The 19,081-nt window shown below is 52.1% G+C and overlaps 1 protein-coding gene across 1 annotated transcript in view; it reads right to left on the reverse strand.

Annotated features, from left to right (window-relative positions):
- Window positions 1-18,663, reverse strand: part of SH3RF2 (SH3 domain containing ring finger 2) — a 32,379-nt gene extending 13,716 nt beyond the window's left edge. The window contains exons 1-3 of the mRNA XM_030504823.1: window positions 18,292-18,663; window positions 5,487-5,756; window positions 1,174-1,494 (exon numbers count right to left, since the gene is read on the reverse strand). Of these exons, the coding sequence (XP_030360683.1) occupies window positions 1,174-1,494; window positions 5,487-5,756; window positions 18,292-18,663 (963 nt within the window). The remainder of the gene's footprint in view (window positions 1-1,173; window positions 1,495-5,486; window positions 5,757-18,291) is intronic.
- Window positions 18,664-19,081: the final 418 nt, after the last annotated feature.

Raw genomic sequence — 19,081 nt, forward strand, 5'->3', positions numbered from 1 at the left:
GTGGCCAACGTGGTCCAGCCTGGCAGTGCCCAGTGGGGCTTGGGAAAGCATCAGCTCAGCTCCACAGTCAGTCATCACAATCCAAACCCAGAGGTGGAAGAAGGGGAAGCTGCACCCTGTGTGGCCCCGTGAAGAACACGGATCCTGCTGCAAAACTCCAGGAGCAAAACTTGTTCAGAGGAAAGGAGACTCCAACCCTTCTAAGGCAAAGTGTTAACACATTCACTCTATTGCTTCTGCTGTTGACAATAGTTCACGCTGAGACATTTTTGGTAAAATTATATTGGGTTTGCGAGACATGGTACCATTGCAATTGAATTATGGTTCTATTGTAAGGCTTCATTTCCTCTCACATAAACCAGGATCTAACATCCAAGGCTCTTTGCAGGCTATTGCTAAGTACAAAACGCCTGCTGGGTTTTATTGCACAGACACTGAACTGCCAGGGGCTGGCTTATTGCTTTATAAAATGTTAGAGCAACCTTGAATACGAAAGATGTCATATAAATCTAAACAAACCATTTTTTCCTCCCATTTCAGATGATGTGTGAAGATTCTCTATTGAGATCTTTAGTCAGAGAGCGAAGAAGGAATTGAGACTCTTTTGCCTCCTAAAGTAAAGGTCAGTCTACTTTTACTATCTCTGCTCCAAACCTGGCTTCTCTGAGCATGGTCCCAGGTTCAAACTGGAGCCTGGCAAGGGCTCTGGTAATTGCCCTCCCCTGGCAGAAGCCGTTCCTCAGGACCTGTGCAGATGCAGGCAGAGGCCTGGCTCAGGGCAGAGCTCCTGGCTGCTCCGCAGCAGGCTGACAGGGCTTTCTGAAATGAAAGCTATTTTATTTTGCAAGAGAAGCTCTCTGCTCTCTCCCACATGCCCCTGGGGCTCACTGCAGGAGCGCAGAAGTCGGGATGGAGGATGTGCTTTATCCACGTTCAGTTATTCTGATAACTTCATTTCTCTTTTTGTGAATTCCCCTGAGCTCTAACAGACCTTTCCAATTCAAAAGGAGAGGAAAATATCCCAGCAGCCTGATGTGGATGACAGCTCTTACTGATGCTGGCAGCACGGTGCTTTGTCTGTGCATTCGTGCTTTGGCTTTTCCAGTTGTTGGCTGCGCATCGCGTGTTTCTACCCAGGATTTGCACTCTGGACTTTTGCTGCTGGTTCCTTACCTGGATGGGGGTGCTGTAGGGAAGCTCCGCTTTCTCGCTGCTCTTCGTGGCCACGGTGGGGTTGCTGGAGCTGATGAGCACAGGGGAGCTGATCTCCAGCGCTTGCCTCTCGGGCGAGTGGACCATGCGGTTGAGGGTGTTGAGGGCGGTGGTGATGGAGAACTGCCGCAGGCTCTTCCGCCGGGAGTCGGGCACCTTGGGGAAAGCTGGAGAATCCCCACCCTTGGCTTTGGGAGATGCCGTTCGTAGGGACGTGCACTTAAACTGGGGGGACCAGTGGCTTTTGCTGGTCTGCAGGAGCTGCCTTGCAGTGGTGTTTGGCTGGAAGAGACAAAAGGAGAGACGATGGCACGTTTCAGAAGTCACGCCTGGCACAGCCTGGATTCTCAGTTTTCCCATTTTCCTCTCTTTTCCTATGTGGCAGCAGATTTCAGATGATGTTACAGGTGCTCTTTACAAACACGTGCCTCAGCCATTTCCCTGATTGTCTTCAGTGACAAAACCCAGATGCAAAATCACTGCTGCAAAGCTGACAGCAAGTTAAGATGGTTTGACAAAGTTGTTGCTTAGACAATACGTTACGAGGCTGAGTGCTTCCCCCGGCACACTGCGGACAGCCTTTGGCTTGGTGAGGTGCAAGGAGAGCTGGCTGCTCTCCAGCAGTGTTACCATGCATTGAACTCTAAGTTAGGAGGGACGTTTGGGCACATCTTCCCTGCGTCTGGCAGCAGGACATGGAGCCTGGCAGCCGATGAGCACAGGAAAGCCCTCGCTGGTGGCGGCCTTCTCAGCAGCGTTAGATCCACCCAGTGACATCTCTGTAGGCCTGAATACTGGTGGCTTGATCCTGCTGCTGTTGAAAAAGGCCTGGCTTGTTAAGGATTGGGTTTAATGAGGGAAGAGCCAGGCCCCGAGTTTGCATATGGGCAGTGTTCAAACAGCAGTTGTTGGAAACTGCTGATGAGGCAGTATTAATAGCAGAGGGCATGTGGTGACAGTGTTTGTACCACGATGGCTGCCAGAGGAATTAATCATGATTTACTGCTGACACGAACGAATTGCAAAACGTTGAGATTCTCACCCACTCGTGTGGGGCAACGCGCCCGGCTCCCGGGGCAAGCAGCGCCGGCTCTCAGCGGGAGAGCTGCAGGAGGCTTCAAGCGGCCGCGTTTTAAAGCAGGGCTTGTGGTTGCATTTCCCTTCTCCTCTCCCCTTAAAGCAAGCTTTAAACCCCTGTGTGTGTGCATGTGTACACATGTGAGATGGCGATGCTGTCGGTTCTATATGCAGTTAAACTTTAGCCTAAACAGGAAATGTTTTTCTGCCTTCTCTAATCACCAGGAGATGCAATAAATGGGTCACAAAGCCAAGTGTCAAAGCCAAGACAAGCCTTGCATCTCCCCAAACAGACCTGCCTTTGCCTTCTCCATAATTAATTTCTAATTCCTTGGTGCCTTTACCCTAACTAACTTACTTCTGTTAACGCCAGGCTTAAATAAGTAATTACTGAAGCTAAAATGATTTCAGTAAATGAAAAGACATTTTACAAAATATATTAGAGCTTCAAATAAGATCTTTTACTTGTGTCCTTTTATAAAACAGCACTGAGAAGGGCTTGCTGTAATTATGATGATTACAAGTATTAATTTTATTTCTAGGAATTCTTGTTGGTGCCACTTACACGCTGCATCTCACGCTAAACTGCAGGAATACAATTAGTGTCTAGACCAGGGCTAACAAAATGCTGTGAGGGAGCAGGCGGCTTGAAGGTCACCGGAGCGCGAGGAATGCTGCCTGTGCCACACTGAGCTGGCACTGAGCAGGCTAGGGCACTGGGACCAGCAGAGCCTGACACCAGGACAGCATCAGGGGGCTCATGGGGCAGATCCCTTTGACAGAGCTACATGAGAACCAGCTACAACAGAAACCCTTAAAAATACAATTTTTGAAATTTTGACTGAATTCGGCAGTTTTGCACCCATTTTTGATCTTGTTGAGGCTTCCTTCTGGTGAGGAGAGGGCAGGCTGCCTGCTGCTGCAGGGCTGTGCCCTGGGTGCCAGCACTACTGCCCAGGGCGGCGTTGGGTGGGCACAGTGGTGATCGGGCTGTGCCCCCTCCACGCATGGTGGGGAAGGCCCCTGCTTTGTCATCTGACTTTGTGTCCTCTGTCCTCACCAGCCCTGCTGAGGAGGGTGATGTGACCCTGACACTGTGTCACCAGCTAGCTCTTGCAGGGTGAGGATGGGTTTGCCCTGTCATTCCAGAGAGAAGCAGCATCAAACAGCAAGTCCTCTGCTCAGCACAGCTTTCATAGAATCACAGCTTGGTTTGGGTTGGAAGGGACCTTAAAGCTCATCCAGTTCCAACCCCCTGCCATGGACAGGGACACCTTCCATTAGACCGGGCTCCTCCGAGGCCGTGCAGATGCATTCTGACCCGCCGGCTCCTCTGGCCTTACTCAGCACAACGCTCAAGCTTGGTTTTAATTTAAAGGTGTGAGCGTGGCTGAATCGGGGCCGTGGACACGGGTCTAAGGGTGAGGACATGAAAAGCCTTTGACTCACTGGAGGTTTTTCCATCGTGTGGAAATGCCTCTGTAATTGCCACACAGAACTAATAATGCAAATGGCATTTTAGCTATAAACTGAGAGAAAACCCCTGTGTAAGCACTGAGGCAATTGGTGTCATGCTGCTGAGCAGCTCAGATCTCTGTTTCAGGAGCTGAAATAACCTGGCAGTGCTGGGGTGCAGGTATCTGGCATATTCCAGAGGAAAACAGCTGGTTTGTGTTGACTGACAGCTACATCTCTTTGGAAAGACATTTCTGAGCAGCCCAAAAGAGTTAAAACTTGTTAACTTTTAAGATGTTTTCATTTCATCTTGTGAAGGATCCTGCCTGGGGAGGGGAAGTAAAGAAAATTTATGGTTTTCTCCCTTTTGAACTAATGTGCAGTTTGCTGCTCGAGTTTTATTGACTCCAAGGCTGAGGGGTCAGAGAAGGCTCCAAACTATTCACCCCTAGGCAGGACACGTGCACAGTGTCTCCATCTGAACTGGTGGAGATTCTGTATTACTCCTGCAGTGAGGTTAGGGACTCTTTGCTTTCATGTGTGTCTGAATAGAGGAGGACCTGGCACTGCCTTGAGGATACTGTGGAAGGGAGTTACTGGTAACTGCCCCAACCTGTGTCATTTCAGATGGTAACAGCCGGTGGCTGTCACAGAGCTGGAGGACCAGAGGATGCTCCTGCGTCTTTGCAGAGCATCTGTGGGCTTTAGATGTGTCTTAACTCCCCATGCGTGAACTTTGCTTTGGGAGCAGAGACCACACCACCTCCTAATGGAAAAACCAGGACTGAGCTGTAAAACAACAGCAAATGGAATGAAACCCAAACCAATGCAGGTGGCAGAAAACTGAGGAAGGTTCCTCCTGCCAGTCAGTGAATCCTCATGGCAGGGAGTGCTGCTGGCTGCCTGGCTCCTCTGCTCCTCCCCAGCAGGCTGAGCACCCACATTTCACAGAGCTGCTGGTGATGTGTGATGCTGCTCCCAACTGATGCTTCTACTTTTGTTCCTGCCCTTAGTCAGCAACCACAGCTGGCTCCCAGCTCCTGCTAGCCACTCCACATCCACCTCTGACCCTCTGGGATACCCAGCCCGCAGCCTTCCTCTCCTGCCTCCTCTTCCCATTCATGAGAACGAGGAGCACATGGCAGCTGTGTGATGGAGAAAGAGGTCACTTCTCTGCAAGGGCGCTGATGCCTCCAGGCAGCACTTTCTGTCCTGCTGTGCCTCACCTTGTCTAGCACTGCAGGGACAGCTGGCTTTGGGAGGTGCAGTTACTCAGAGGAGCGTGTCCTCTAGCAGAGTAAACAGCTCTGTAGCCTTTGGGGAACAAAGGAGAACACAGTGCAAGCTCAGCTATTGCTCTGTAAATGTGTGTCTCAGGAGGCCGGGCACGTGTGCTGCATAAACCATGTATCCCCAGACGTGAAGGCAGTTTTACCTATGTCAGTAGGTGTGTTTTAGAGGAGTGCTTGGGGTGTTTTGGTTCTGAGAGGGGACTGCCTCCATCAGCTGCTCCCCATCACCGAGAGCAGCATGGGCAAGGGGCAGCAGTGCGTGGTGGGAATCTGCATCCCTGTTCCTGTGCACACCCCTGTGTGCCCCTGGGGGGTTAACTGCCGCAGCAGGGTCTGAGGGAGCCTGGGAACCTTACTGATACCCAGCGGGGAGCTCCTATGGAGGTGGGGTGGGTAGGACACCCTACAGCCTACACAAGGCCCCAGCCCAGCCCTGGGTGCTGCTGTTACCTTATGCAGGGTCAGGCTCTCCTTGTTTTCAGTCCTGTCCCTGCCCCTGGTGTCGAAGCCGCCGAGCGCCCTGCTGAGGGGCACGGGCAGGGGCAGGTGCTTGATCACTTGCACGGAGCTGGCTGGGAACACGCCACTGATGCCGTTCACCTCCCCCAGGTACCAGTTCTCGTCCAGCTGCCGGAGCAGCACGATGATGTCCCCCTTGTTGAACCGCAGCTCCCCGGGGTTGTGCCCTCGGTACGTGTACAGGGCCTTGGCTCGCGGGACCTGCAGGGCGAGAAACAGCCCTTGAGCTCATCCGATGCTAAACACAGACAGAACTCCCCCAAAGCATTCCTAATTACTGGGGAAAGTGTAGAGGTCTAAGTCTTAAGCATGCATTTATTGGAATTAACTACCCACATCCTTTCTTGATGTCTTTTTCTAATGAAGACAAGCTGCAAAATACTTATGCTAAATTTGTATCAAGATGAAAAGCAGGCTGAACTTGTTTTAGAATATTAAGAAACAGTTAAAGCCTTAAACCAGTCTTCCCGTGGGCAAAACATGGATTTTTGTCTGTGCTGCCAAGTGCTGGGGGCTCATGAGTAGGACCCTGCTCTGTGTTTTCCCAGCCATCATCACCAACAGCTCGCCAACCTTGCGGGAATGGCACCATTGTACCAGTGACACACTCTGGCTTTTCCTGCTTTTTTCTGCCCAAATCCATTCATGTCAGTGCCCGGGGCTCAGGCAGGATTTCTGCAGAGCTCACCCCCCATCAGCCACTTCTGGGAGGTCAGGAAGGGGGAAGAGAGAAACCCGACGATTGTTTCCTGAAGTGTGGAAAAGATCAAATTTTCCATGGAAATGATTTAGCTTTTGGGAAGGAAACATCTTCCAGCACTCCCAAACACTGATGCTTGGTACAAAAAAGGAACCAAGAAGAGAAAAATTGTATAAATTGTATGTACTGTGTTTACTTCAAAGCATTTGAAACAGGAAGCAATTAGTTTAATGCTTAGCTCTAATTAACTCACTTTGCCTGTTAGTTTCTGCTCATAGCAAACATTTGGCTTCGTGACACTGAAAGTACATTGCTGGAAAAAAAGAAAGTGATGAAAATGTGAGTCAGGCCAGCTCTGCTGGGCACCAGCACCCCAGCTCAGATGGGACGTAGGGACTGTGTCAGTGCCAGCACCACAGGAACTCTTTACAAGGGACAGGACAAGGGGAATGGCTTTAACCTGCCAGAGGGGAGATTGAGATGAGCTCTGAGGCAGAAGCTCTTCCCTGTGAGGGTGCTGAGGCGCTGGCACAGGGTGCCCAGAGAAGCTGTGGCTGCCCCATCCCTGGCAGTGTTCAAGGCCAGGTTGGACACAGGGGCTTGGAGCAACCTGCTCTAGTGGAAGGTGTCCCTGCCCGTGGCAGGGGGTTGGGGCTGGTTGAGCTGTAAGGTCCCTTCAACCCAACCCATCCTGTGAGTCTCTGAACTCCCACTGCTGGTGCTTGCCTGGATGTACGCACCTTCCCAGCGGAAAAACAAACTGTGGGAACCAGGGATTACAGGAGCACCGGTTCTTCTTTGGAAAGACACAGTGACAGACTCCCTGGTGTTAAACAAGGACAAGGAGCACAGGAGAGCCTTGATTGCCTCAGGAGCCACCAAGAAACAAACAGGGCTCGTGCAAACAGCAAACACAGGGCTTGTGAAGGAGAAGCACAAACAGGCAGGATGGTGAGAGAACGGCTGCACAGCAAAATCAAGCAAAACATAAAAGGCACCAAGAACGAGTTATGGAAATGTATTAAAAATAAGAGAAACTCTGAAATGAAATGCATGCCTGTTAGTAACTGGGAAAGGTGAGCAAGCCATGGGGGTGCTGAGAGTCTGGAATATTCTTTCTTCAGCAAGAAAACAGATGAGACAGGAGGGCAGGCTGGAATAGAGGACTGAAACCCAGGTAGGATAGGGGGAGTTGTGACATTAGGGCTGGCTGAAACTCAGCCCTGTGTGTCTTCCTCTAACCTTGGCCACAACCTTCACTCCTTCACCTCCTTTCTAACCCTTTCCTCCCACTTCCATGCCCTTTCAAATCTCAGCCCTTTCTGTTTTCAGGTTTCCCTCTAAGCCTGGTTTTCTTCCCCATTGTTGTTTACTGGAGCTTGCAGTGACCCTCGATATCATCTTCCCCCTCACTTTATAGAGCACTTGGATTCACTCGTTGATATTTGTGCAAAACTTTGGTGGATCTCAGTGAATAACAGTTCATATTGCTTACATGCTGCTTTAGCACCCAAAAAACCTTCAGAATGTGGGTCTTTTGGGGCTTGCTGGTAAGTTTGAACATTCTCAAGGTAACTAACACTGGTGTGTTCCTTCACGGACGTTTTGTCAAGAAATTACTGCACTGTTGGTGGTCCTCTGATTGGCACCGCTCCTTCCCCACCGGAGCTCCTGTACTGCAGGAACGGGCTCAGCATCCCCCCGTGCTCAGGCCTCTAATATTTTAATACTCTGTTAACAGCAAAAATCAATGTAATTTAAACCAAGAGGAGAAGGATTTTTAAAAGCCACAGCAATGCAAAGCACTTCGGTTTGGAACCAGCTGAAATTCACTTAAATGAACATTTTAAAGATCTTCATAAACTCCCCACATTCCATTCAGGTGATTTTTCACGGCCCAAGTCAGTTTTTTCCAAAGTCTGTTGCTTTTTTAACTGATTTTGTTTGTATGTTCAGATACTGAGCCCAAAATATCCCATTAAATTCCCAGCTTTATTTAGGACATAAACCAAGCCTTTATCTGCCCACACGGAGCAACGCGTGTGGTTTTCACTGCACAGGGTGCTTTCCTGCTTCACAGACCCTGCGCAAAACACATCTTCCAGATGAAGTTTTCCAAAAGATGTGCACCAGGGTCACCATTGTGTAACGTGTGCGCAGGGTGTGGGAAAGGCACAGAAAAGCAGCAAAGCCCCAGCAGCAAAGCCCCGGCTGAGCAGGCACCTCGCGGGCAGCTGATCTCGCACCTTATCACTGGTGCTAAAGCGCGGGCAGCCGCGGGCAGCCACGGGCACAGCTCAAACCTGAATTCTTTCTCAGGCTCGGCTGGTTTCTGTCCACTCGTGGATGTGTAGGATCCTCTGCAAGGCATCTGTTTGGCTTTATGTAAAGTAGGTTAATTGCAATGGCAGAAACTGGGGTGCTAATTAAGCCCTGCGATAAGGACAAGGTGTGCCTGGAGGTACCTTGCTGAGGGCAGAGGGAGAGGCTTTCCCGCGCGCGGGGTGAGGAGAGACCGGGTTTGTTTTGATGGAGTTTCCTCCCGTTAGCATGGCCAGTTGCTTTTTGTTAATCGAAAAGCAGCATTTGATTTAGTGGGATGTTGTGGCAGCAAAATGCTCAGCCAAATATTGCAGATCTTGGCTGCAGGGCTAGCGCCTGTCTTCGTGTTCCATTGGGAAAACACTATGGGCAGCTCTGTGAAAAACTCAACCAAGTTTTCAATTTGTTGAAAATCAGCTTAGGGTATTTGCTGCCCAGTAGCAGAGAGGCAGCAACGCAAAGAAGAAACATCAGGGTGAATGGAGAAGGCTTTTTTTCCCAGTATTGCCATGCAGTACTGCAGCTGCAGTAGTAATGCTAGCCATGGCAGATGCACCTCAATGCCTTGTCCCCATTCCTAGTGCTTAGAGGCCCACAAGGGAGCAGGATTTGATGTTCTGCTATTTTTGGCGTCTGGCATCAGCTGTGCAAGGGCAGCCATCCAAGACATCTGAGTCTCCCTCTGTACAAAACAAAGCAAATTAAAAATATGTACATGTGTGTGAGGAAGCGATTCAAAGCATCCTTCATAGCTGGGAGAAACGCACACTATAATTATCCTAAATGAGCTAGTTATAACTTCCTCATTATTGGCAGCGGATTAATGTAAGACCACACACTCATAGCACTGGTATTTAAAAGAAAAGAGAAGAGAAAGAGGTGTGTGAGGCTGGCTGGGGAGGGGGGCAGCAGGGACAGACATGGAGAACTGTCAAGGAAGGAGGAAAGCAAAGTTGGGGAGCACAGTGGGGCAGAGCTATCTCTGATGGAGGCTGTGAGCCCCTCACCCTTGTCCTGGGGGACTCCATCTGAAACCACCCTGAGGAGCAGCACGCCCCGTGGTGACACTGTCTGCGTGACCAGACCGAGCCGCTGCCTGCGGTACCCCAGGCTGAGCACAAGGCCATCAATGTCCCTGCATGTGGGGTTCATTTAGTCCATCACCCATTTCCAAGCAAGGCTCATCGCAAACAGCTTCAGCCAGATACAGTTGATGATATCAGATGGGATCCTTCTACTTCCCAGATGCTCCGACTTCATTCATGTCCATGACTACCTTGATGATCATGACTACCTTGGTGGCATGGGATGAGTGACAAGTTAATCTTTGGAATAACTGCTGATGTCCAGGAGTGCTTCCTTCTGATTTACTGCATGCCAAAGGGAGGGCAGCAGGAGCTGTTTGGGCAGGAGCAAGCTCCAGGAGTGCTGCCTACTCCAGACATCCCTTTTCCTGCACCCCAGCCGAATCCGGTGCTGGACCAGGCCCCCCAACCCTCAGCAGCACCCTGCTGACTCCAATGGTGCAGACAGACCCGTGGGGCTGAGGAGGCTGCTGGCACAGGAGCGGGAATGGCCTCAGACGGGTTTGGACCTGCACCCGGTGGTTTCCCAGCTCTGATTTTCATAACTCCACACAGGGAATGCCCTGGAGTCACTCTCCGCTGTGCCCCGAAGGCAGAACCACCCCAGGCATGTGGCCTCCTCCCCCAGTGGCTTAACGTCTTTGCAGTAAGTGCCGAGGGCCTGATCCTGCGCTGGGTTTCATGGGTGTCACCCCGTGCGCAGCGATGCAGACGTTCCCCGGGACCCTGCGCAGACCCGGCTCTGGTGCAGGGTGTCTGCGGAGCCCCGGCCCCCCGAGCTGGAGCTGTGGCTGCTCAGGGGCTGTCCCACCACAGATGGACCGGGGACACTGCAGGTGAGCTGGGAGAGCCAGGAGAGCCCCGGCTGCCCTCGGCGCAGGGCCCTGCGGGGAGCTGGTGCACCCCGTGCTCTGCACGAGCTCTGCCCTCGCCTCCCACCCCCGGCACTGCGCTATTTGTGCAGGAGCTAAAACCCGTGCTGTGCAGAGGCAGCGATATTCCTGTAGATACACGACTCCTGTAGCACATAACAGCCTCCTTGAGAGCAACTGTTTATTTCTAGGATAGTGCCAGGAAGAAGAGGAATCCAGTCCTGGATGCCTTCCAGTTTGTTTTTCTCCTAGTAGGTACTGTGGGTTCAGTTTGCAAGTGGGTTTTGATTACTTTTTACTTTGGAGCTGTTGGAGCTGGACTGGCATTGGTTGAAGGGGACTGGCACATGGGAGGGCTGTGCAGGGCCAGGATTCGCCAGGACTTGCTCCTCAGGGAAACACGTTGAATTGGATCCTGTTGAGCCTCTGAACTCCATCGCACTGCTCTAAGAGGTGGTATGCAATAGGCGAGGGCACGCTTCATGGCCCAAGGTCACAAGTGAGCTCTAGAGGTATCCCAGGGTGGCATACAGTGACTCCGGACAGATCTGAGAACACAGGCCAGGCCATGCTCCTAGGAGCAGTGATTTACGCACCATGAATGGAGAGCTGGTTGTTTTCTACATACTGACACCAAAGGACATGCTGGCTTTTCACCATCGATAACAACTGCCTCATTTGATTACTAACTTTCTGCAAACTGCCTTCAGCATCCTGCCACTGACTGCCCACACTTTGGTGGGATGAATGAGCCCCACATGGTCGTCTTTGTGTACTCTACTAGCACAGTTTCAGGGCTCTTTAGGATCCAGTCGGATGAAAAGAGCTATTTGAATGTAAATTAATTTCCATTACAATTCTGTTTTTCTGCTTTTCGGCAGAGGAGATAACTTCAGCCTTGTCACAGAGAACAAAACCATCAAAAGTGAGCTTGTCATTTCAAGCTCTTCATATAATTATATTCAAAAGACTCAGTCAGTTGGGTGGTTTCTGCATTACTTCTCCCCTGAGGAGGTTTGCTCCCATCTTCCAAGCACAAGCAGACTGTGTGCACCAGGGAGAAAAACATCAGGCCCCTCCTGCTCATGTCAGTGCTGGAGCTCACCCAATTCCCTCTTGGGTTCACCAGGACCCAAGGCCAGCGCTCTCCTGGCTAAAGCTGGCAGCTGCCCTGCACCATGAGCCAGCATGTGGGGGGAACTGGAGATGCAAACTGTACAGATTTAGCTGGGTAAAGGCTTTAATGACTGGTGTAAGCGGGTGTGATTGACACACCGGAGAGATGAGAAGCAACCGAAGGGGTCGGCAGAGGCAGATATTGGAGCCTGTCACTGGGACTGCTGGGGCTGGTTTCTGTGCTGCCACCTCTGTGCATCTGCAGCTGCTGGAGGGACGGTGGCAGCGGTGACGGGAGCACTCACACCATCTGCTAACCAGCACCCCTCCGAAATGCCACCGCACCGAGGCGTAGGGACTTCCAAACCTTGCCTAATCCTTGCCGACTGTGATTCTGGCTTCGTACTGCAGAGATGAACTGGAAAATGAGGAAAACAAAGGAAATACAGAGCAGCTTCTGTCATGGTGAGGCCAAGCAGATGCTGCATCAGTGATGGCTGGAGCAGTGCTGCAGGTGCTAAGCCCTGTTGCCCCGTTGCCTGTCTGTAGTGTCCCTGTGGCTCTGAGATGGACAGTGCTGGATCAGGCTTTACTTTGCCTGTGTGAAACCACGAGAGAGATTTATGTGGGCAGGAGATGTGCCAAGGTGGAGCAGGACCCGAGCGTGGCTTTGCCTCACAGACACGTGCTCCTCGGTGCCGGCACAGGCAGAGCGGGCATGGGCCTGGTGAGCTGTTGTGCGAGAGGCAGGAGGGAGGCTGGCCCAGGAGGTGCTGCTGGCGCCGAGCACAGCCCGGTGCTGCCGGGGACCAGCGTGTTGGAGCTGCAGTGTCTGCACGAAACCTCTTCACGCCTCTTCCACTCATCCTTGCTGCTATCAGATGTTTGTGTCTCTGCTGCAGTCAGCAATCTCGGGCAGTGGTTGTGTGTCATGGTTTTAAGCCGCATGGAAAACAAACTGTGTCAGCCCTCGGCGTGCCCGGTCATGATGCTCTGCCTCAGCACCGCGGTTCTCAGAAGTGGCTGTTTACCGTGCAGGGAGGAAACCTGCGTCCCGCTCCCTGCTCCTGCTGCTCCGAGCCCTCTCCCTGCTGGTTGGGAGCCCTCCCTTTGCTGGGAGAGGCAGCGCTGCCAGGCCTGGCCCGCAGGCACGGGCACATCCCGGTGCTCTGCCCGCTGGGATGGGGCTGGCGGCAGGAGGGGATGAGGGATGGTGGTGGCCGTCCCCCGGCACCAGGCCTGTGGAAGGCGGATGCCTGCGCTCAAAGCTGCCCTGCGCCCCCTGATTGCCCAACAACCCGGGATTTAGTTTTCATGTTGTCCCAGGCAAGTGCCTGGTCAGCGACAGGCATCTCCCCATGAGCTGCCGCCTCCTATCCGCACCATTCCCATAGTAAATTAGCAACTGTCATCAAGTGATGGCCACCACTTGGCCCTGCCTCAGCTGCAGGCCAGGACTGGGAGGACACTGCCCGCCTGGCCTTGGGCGTCCTCGTCCTGCCCAGACCTGAGGCTGGACACTGCAGTGCCAGTGAGAAGCTCTGGGCCCATCAGTTGTTGATGGCCCAAAGGGAACCCTCTTAAAGGGGTTGGATTGCCAAGGGACGTAAGCCTGTCTGCTAAAACCAGCATCCTAAACCATGTCCCCCATCCTGGCATCAAAGCAAAATGGAGGTTCCCCAAATCAGGGTCAGCTCAAATGTCCGCTTACAAGCTCCTAGGGAATAGGTTTTCTTAAAAACAAAGTTTATGGTTTTTTATTCATTTTCCCAGGGCCTTGCACACGTTGTTGCTAAATGGAGTTTGAATGCCTGAAGATTAGTAACAGCAGAACAAAGCCTGGCGTTTAAGCGCAAGTGCCACAGTTTTCCCAGGGTGGAGTAAAGCAGAGCAAGACAAGGTTTAGATGGCAGCAGTGAATGGGTCTCCCTGCCAAGGTCCAGCCTCAGCTCTCTCAGGACACCTCTTAGCTCCAGCCCTGGTGCACTGGCAGCGCTGCACATGAACGTGCCTCCTCCTCTCCCTTCCCTCCAGAGGAGACAATTAGAAACTCAGGCCAATGACCAACTTCATGGACCCGGGGCCGGCTGGGAAACTGCAGGGAGAGGAGGACTCAGACTTGCATCCTCCTTGCTGACCGCGATGCTCTGCAGGTGAGTGCGCCGAGGAGCCCTGCTGTTCTATTCCCGACTTGCCATCTGAGCCTGACTCATTGCCTTGGTAACAAATTAAAACACTTTTATGTGTTTGCAGCTCGGTACCTAATTGTGTGAACTCAGGGAAACTGGCTCCTGGTGCTGGCCTGGAGGTCCCCGCGGCATGGAGCGAGCGGCTCAGTCTCCTGGTGTGTGACCTGCTGTGTGTAACACCAACCCTTCCCCATGGCTGCAGCAGTGCTTACAGCTACTGCAAAGCCTCCCGCTTCTGTGCTTATGAACCTGTTGTTGTTGCACGCAAGCTTTTAGGGTGTGTATCATCAGGCAATCTGTATGGAGGTGACTTCACTCTCTGCAGTAGATAAAAGTGCTAAAACTACATGCAAGGGACAAAAAAGGCACATGATGGTATCCTGTGCCAATGCTCCTGTGCTGAGTCCCGGGTTTGTGACGTCAGTTTAGCGTTTGTCCATCCCAAGGTGGTATGACATGCGCGATGAGGTCATTACTGTGACTGCACAGGAACTGTTGGGTGTTTTGGGGGTGTGGAGGGTGGTTTGCACAGTGAGTGCCTCCTTCAAAGCAAACGTGAAGGTTGCTCTGAATAAGGTTTCAAAAAGATCCAGCAATCTAAGTCCTGTCTGTCAAATTCAGAAAGGAGCTGGAGATGTTTCTGGAGGAGAAGAAAATACCAAGACACAAGCACTATATATAGACATCCGTGTGAAGGTGGCGACGTTGGAGTGCAGTGTATTTTTATCCCAATAGAGGTGTTATCTGTCTATCTCCCATGAAATGCTGGAGGGGGGTGTTACAGCACTCAGTTCATGCAGAGAGAAAATAGCCAAAGTCACAGTTAGATTTGTGTGGTCTGTGTTTTCCAAAGGCAAGCTGTCATACCTGGAATTTTTCTCCTGTGGCTCACTGCCCTGTATTTGTTGCATGACAAAGTTCATCATCCAAATAGCTGTTCAGTGGCCTGGATGGATTTTTGCTATGTATACGGTACAGTTTAGGCCTGCTGCTCATCGGGGACTACGGGAGTTTCGTGTACAGCTCAGCACGCAGGAGCCTCTCTTCTCTCACCGGCGGCAGAGCTGTGTTTAGCTGACACTGGGGCTGAAGCCAGATAAGAAGGATGCTTCAGCACAAGACGTAACCACATCTGGCACACGCCAGGGGCAGTTCCTAAGAGTTCAAAGGCTTCAGTGTAGATTATTTACGCATTCACCTCCTAGCAAATCCTTTTATTCTTAAATTCCAGACAGTTTATTATGTGGAGATCCTGAAAATCCAAAGTCTTGGCCTCTCTGCATAGATGTTAGAGATCTTAAAGCCTGGGCAGACATCCTGGGAGCAGGTATCGGGCAGTGCCAGCAGTCTTGGTGCAGCACTGTCAGTCCCTACAGAGGCACAGCCTGGGTACAGAGAAATACACACGGGCCCATGGGCACAAACCCAGGCTGTGCCCACCCTGGGTCAGCAGGTAGGAAGTGGATTCAGAAGTGATTTAAGCGCCAGCAAATGAGAAGAGTTTGGGCTGGGCTGTAACTAGAATACTGCCTGTTTTCTAAGGACTAGCTCTGTGAAATTCCTGACTGAAACCCAGGTATTGTATTGCTGCTAATTCAGCAGCTCTGCTGCAGCTGGCTCACACTTCCTTCTCGGAATGGTATGAGATCTTGGCTTCCTTGGTGATGAGGGGATTTATTTCAGTTTTTTGCCTTCATGGATGCTCATGAGGACGAAGAGCAAAAAGCTTGGCAAGGAAACATCTCTGCTGAGCAGAGAAACTTTGATCAAACTTGTTATTTTCTCAGCTCCATGGAGTAAAGGAAGTTTATTTATAGAACAGCTTCTTTGGTAAAAACAAAACACGTCCTGCATCCTGCTTTGGATGGCATATGTGGCTGCAGTGCAGCATGGTGCACCTTAATTTTACTTGCTTTGTAGCATCAACTGGTGTACAGCATTAGCAGTAATTAGCAGGCTGTGAGACGGGGGCAGTCTCTTTGGTGAGCACACCACCTTGCACTGTAGTTGCAAATGAACGCTGAACTTAAGAGCAGCCAGGAAAGCAGCTGTGGTGGGATCAGCTGTGGTGCAGCAGGCTCCCGATAGCTGTTCCCACTGAGATTCCTGACAAAAGCACCTGCTTTGCCGCCGCTCACCCTGACCACTTCAGATGAATACCGCAAGCTCCAGCACTCCATGGTGCAGGAGACACGTCACCCTCAGCACTGCCCCGTCCAAAAGAGTCCCGGCTCTTGCTGTTACCAGGTACCACTTTGGAAGAGGGTCCGCATGCAGCAGCATCCCACTGGAGCACCACAAGTAACATCTGCTCTCATCTGCAGGTATTTGAAACCACCAAACCAAACCGTGACTAACACGTTGCATTTTCACCTTGCAGCCGAGGATTCCAGGGTGTTTTCTAATTAATTAACTAATTAAGGCTGAGAGTGTTTCAATGTAACACATTTCTGTATCGCTTCGCCACAGAGCACCAGAAATCGGAGGCAATCTTGGTGCTGCAGGAGCCGCTCGCAGCCGCAGCCCTCACCCAGCGCGCACCAGCTCTGCCGATTCATAGAACCACAGCGTGGTTTGGGTTGAAGGGACCTTACAGCTCAACCAGCCCCAACCCCCTGCCACGGGCAGGGACACCTTCCACTGGAGCAGGTTGCTCCAAGCCCCTGTGTCCAACCCGGCCTTGAACACTGCCAGGGATGGGGCAGGCACAGCTTCTCTGGGCACCCTGTGCCAGCGCCTCAGCACCCTCACAGGGAAGAGCTTCTCAGAAGTTTGGTCTTAAAATGCTTTTGGGAGCTCAGACTGGTGGATGTTGCCATTACATAGTATCAGCAACAAGTTCCTGCCTGTCCTGAGAACTAGTAAAGGGAAGGTGAAACGGGTGAAAGAGCTGTTGCTGTCTGAGGGTTCGACCTCACACGAACACGCCAGCAATCCCCGTGGTGCCCTGCAGAGTCGGTTCATGGCAAGGGGTCTCCCTGCTGTGTCCTGGTGCTGCCGCAGCCCCACGCCGGAGCAGAGGCACCCATGGCAGAGCTGCCACAAGCACCGGTGCCTGCGAGCAGCCGTCTGCCCTGCTGTGCTGTGCCGCTGGCCGACGCTCCCTAATGGGTGCTGCACATGGAGACATCCCGGGCTGTGCCGTGTCACCCATCCTGCTCCCAGTGCTGCTTCCAGCCTTGCTCACGCCTGCGGGGACCAAGCTGCATCTCAGCTTGATCTCGGCTGCAGCAGCGCATGCGGGAGGAGCAGCTTTCCTTGCACTGCCCAGCTGCGGGCCAGGCCGGCTTCCAGGAAGGGAACTGGGACGTACCTCTGGGGGCCACACCGCCACGCTTTCCAGTGGGAAAACTGGAGAGAGGCTGGACAGGGCTTGAGCAACCTGGTCCAGTGGAAGGGGCGGGGGGTGGAACTGGGTGATCTCAAGGTCCTTCCCAGCCCGAACCATTCTGTGATTCTATGCCTGGTTTTGATGTGTGGTCCACCCGGGATGACTTACTGACGCCACAGACATTCCCTGGGGACAGTACGCCAGTTTGTACCCACAGGACACAGGGGTTCTCCACACTCCACAGCCAACCATACACATGTACCACTATAGTGCATGGGTGAGGAAACCTGCCCTGTGTCTGCATTGATATTTATAGCTCTGCAATTCTGAAAATGCCCTGAGATTTAATAGCCACTTGAGTCAAGCTTTTGAATATTATAAAAAGGTTTGTAGAGACGCTGCACGGAAGAATAGTTCAGGTGGGAGAAATGGAAATCCAGGAATACAGAGCAGGAGAGGTGGAGCCACACCTCAGACTCTACCCCACATTCAATCTGAGCCAATCTCCTTGAACAGCTCTAATATCATGTCTTCATTAGTTAAGAAAAGCTTTTGTATTGTTGAAGAAAATGACAGAAACAACTTAAAATCATGCCTAGATACAGTTAGTAAGTTGAGTTTAATGTTTTTCACTAGTCAACCTCAAAGTATTGTGCCAGGGACACAAGCATCATTAGGCACTCTCCTTTTCAGTGCTGGGGAAACTGAGGGGCAGTGATGGGAAATACCTTTCTCCACCTCTAACAGTTACAGCTTTGCAGTTACTGATTTAATTGCTAACAGTCATAAATCAGTATATTGCCCTGAAGTCAAAGTGCCTCAAATGCCCCCCAAATCTCAGGAAGCACCTGAAAACTCCCGGGGAAAACAGCTCTGTTAAGTTTTTGTAAGAAAGGCAGGCTGGCTTTTTGTCAGCCTGAAATCCAATGCAATCACTGCTGTGCTGAACCCGAAACAGTCAAATATCAAAGGAAACAGCCGCCAGATTTGCAAACAAACTGATCTGTCTCACTTCAAGCATTTCTGCAGTGCTGCTAACAGGGAAGTTTCATAGCTCTTGGCACACGGGAAGAAAGCTGTCTATGCTCACGGACAAAGTAAAGAACGTGGACTCTCCTTACCCCTTCCATGTGGAGCCTGGGATTTGTCGCCAGCCGGTGCTGATGGAGTTGCAGCCCCCTGGGGACTCTCCTGATGGAGGCAGGGGATGACAGGAGCCCCGTCCTCTGGATGGAGCCAAACCTGGCCACGTTCTGTCCACACCTGACGCCATCCAGGAGGCGAATGAGGAGCAGGTTGGAGGGCAGCTGCTCGATGCTGCAGAGCACCAGGGTCCTGCACTCGGGGCACCTGAGCTCCTTCTGGGATTTCAGGATCCTCTGCAGACAGGGCTTGCAGAATGTGTGCTGGCAGGGGAGCACCTTGGCGGTGGCGTCAAGCTTCTCAAAGCACACAGGGCACTCCAGCAGGTCAAGGAGAGCTAAATCATCCATCTTCAGTGCAGCGCGGAGCCGGAGCCATCCACACGCCACATCCACCGGAGCAGGCTGAGGCACCCTCCTGCGCCTGCGAGAACCGCACCAGAGCGCTGGGCTGAGGCAGCTATCCTGCACGGAGGGAGAAGGAGGAGGGAGGAGAGAGCACAACTTGACTGCTGGAGTATGTAATACATCCCACCTACATTGCAAAGCGCTGCCTCACCAGCCAATTTGCAAATGTATACTTTGCGCCCGCATCCAAGTTTGAAGTGAGTCACTTGTGACTCAGTGCGCGCGAGGGGATGGATGGCGTTTGAGGGGACAGCGAGGGGACGGTGTGAGGGCTGGCACTGGGGGCAGGAGCCCGGGTCCTGCTGGCTGGGCTCAGCGGGGTGAGCTGGACAGGCGTGCTCAGCCTTACTCGGACTCTTCT

This window comes from Strigops habroptila, chromosome 12 (genome assembly GCF_004027225.2).
Source record: "Strigops habroptila isolate Jane chromosome 12, bStrHab1.2.pri, whole genome shotgun sequence".
NCBI lineage: Eukaryota > Metazoa > Chordata > Aves > Psittaciformes > Psittacidae > Strigops > Strigops habroptila.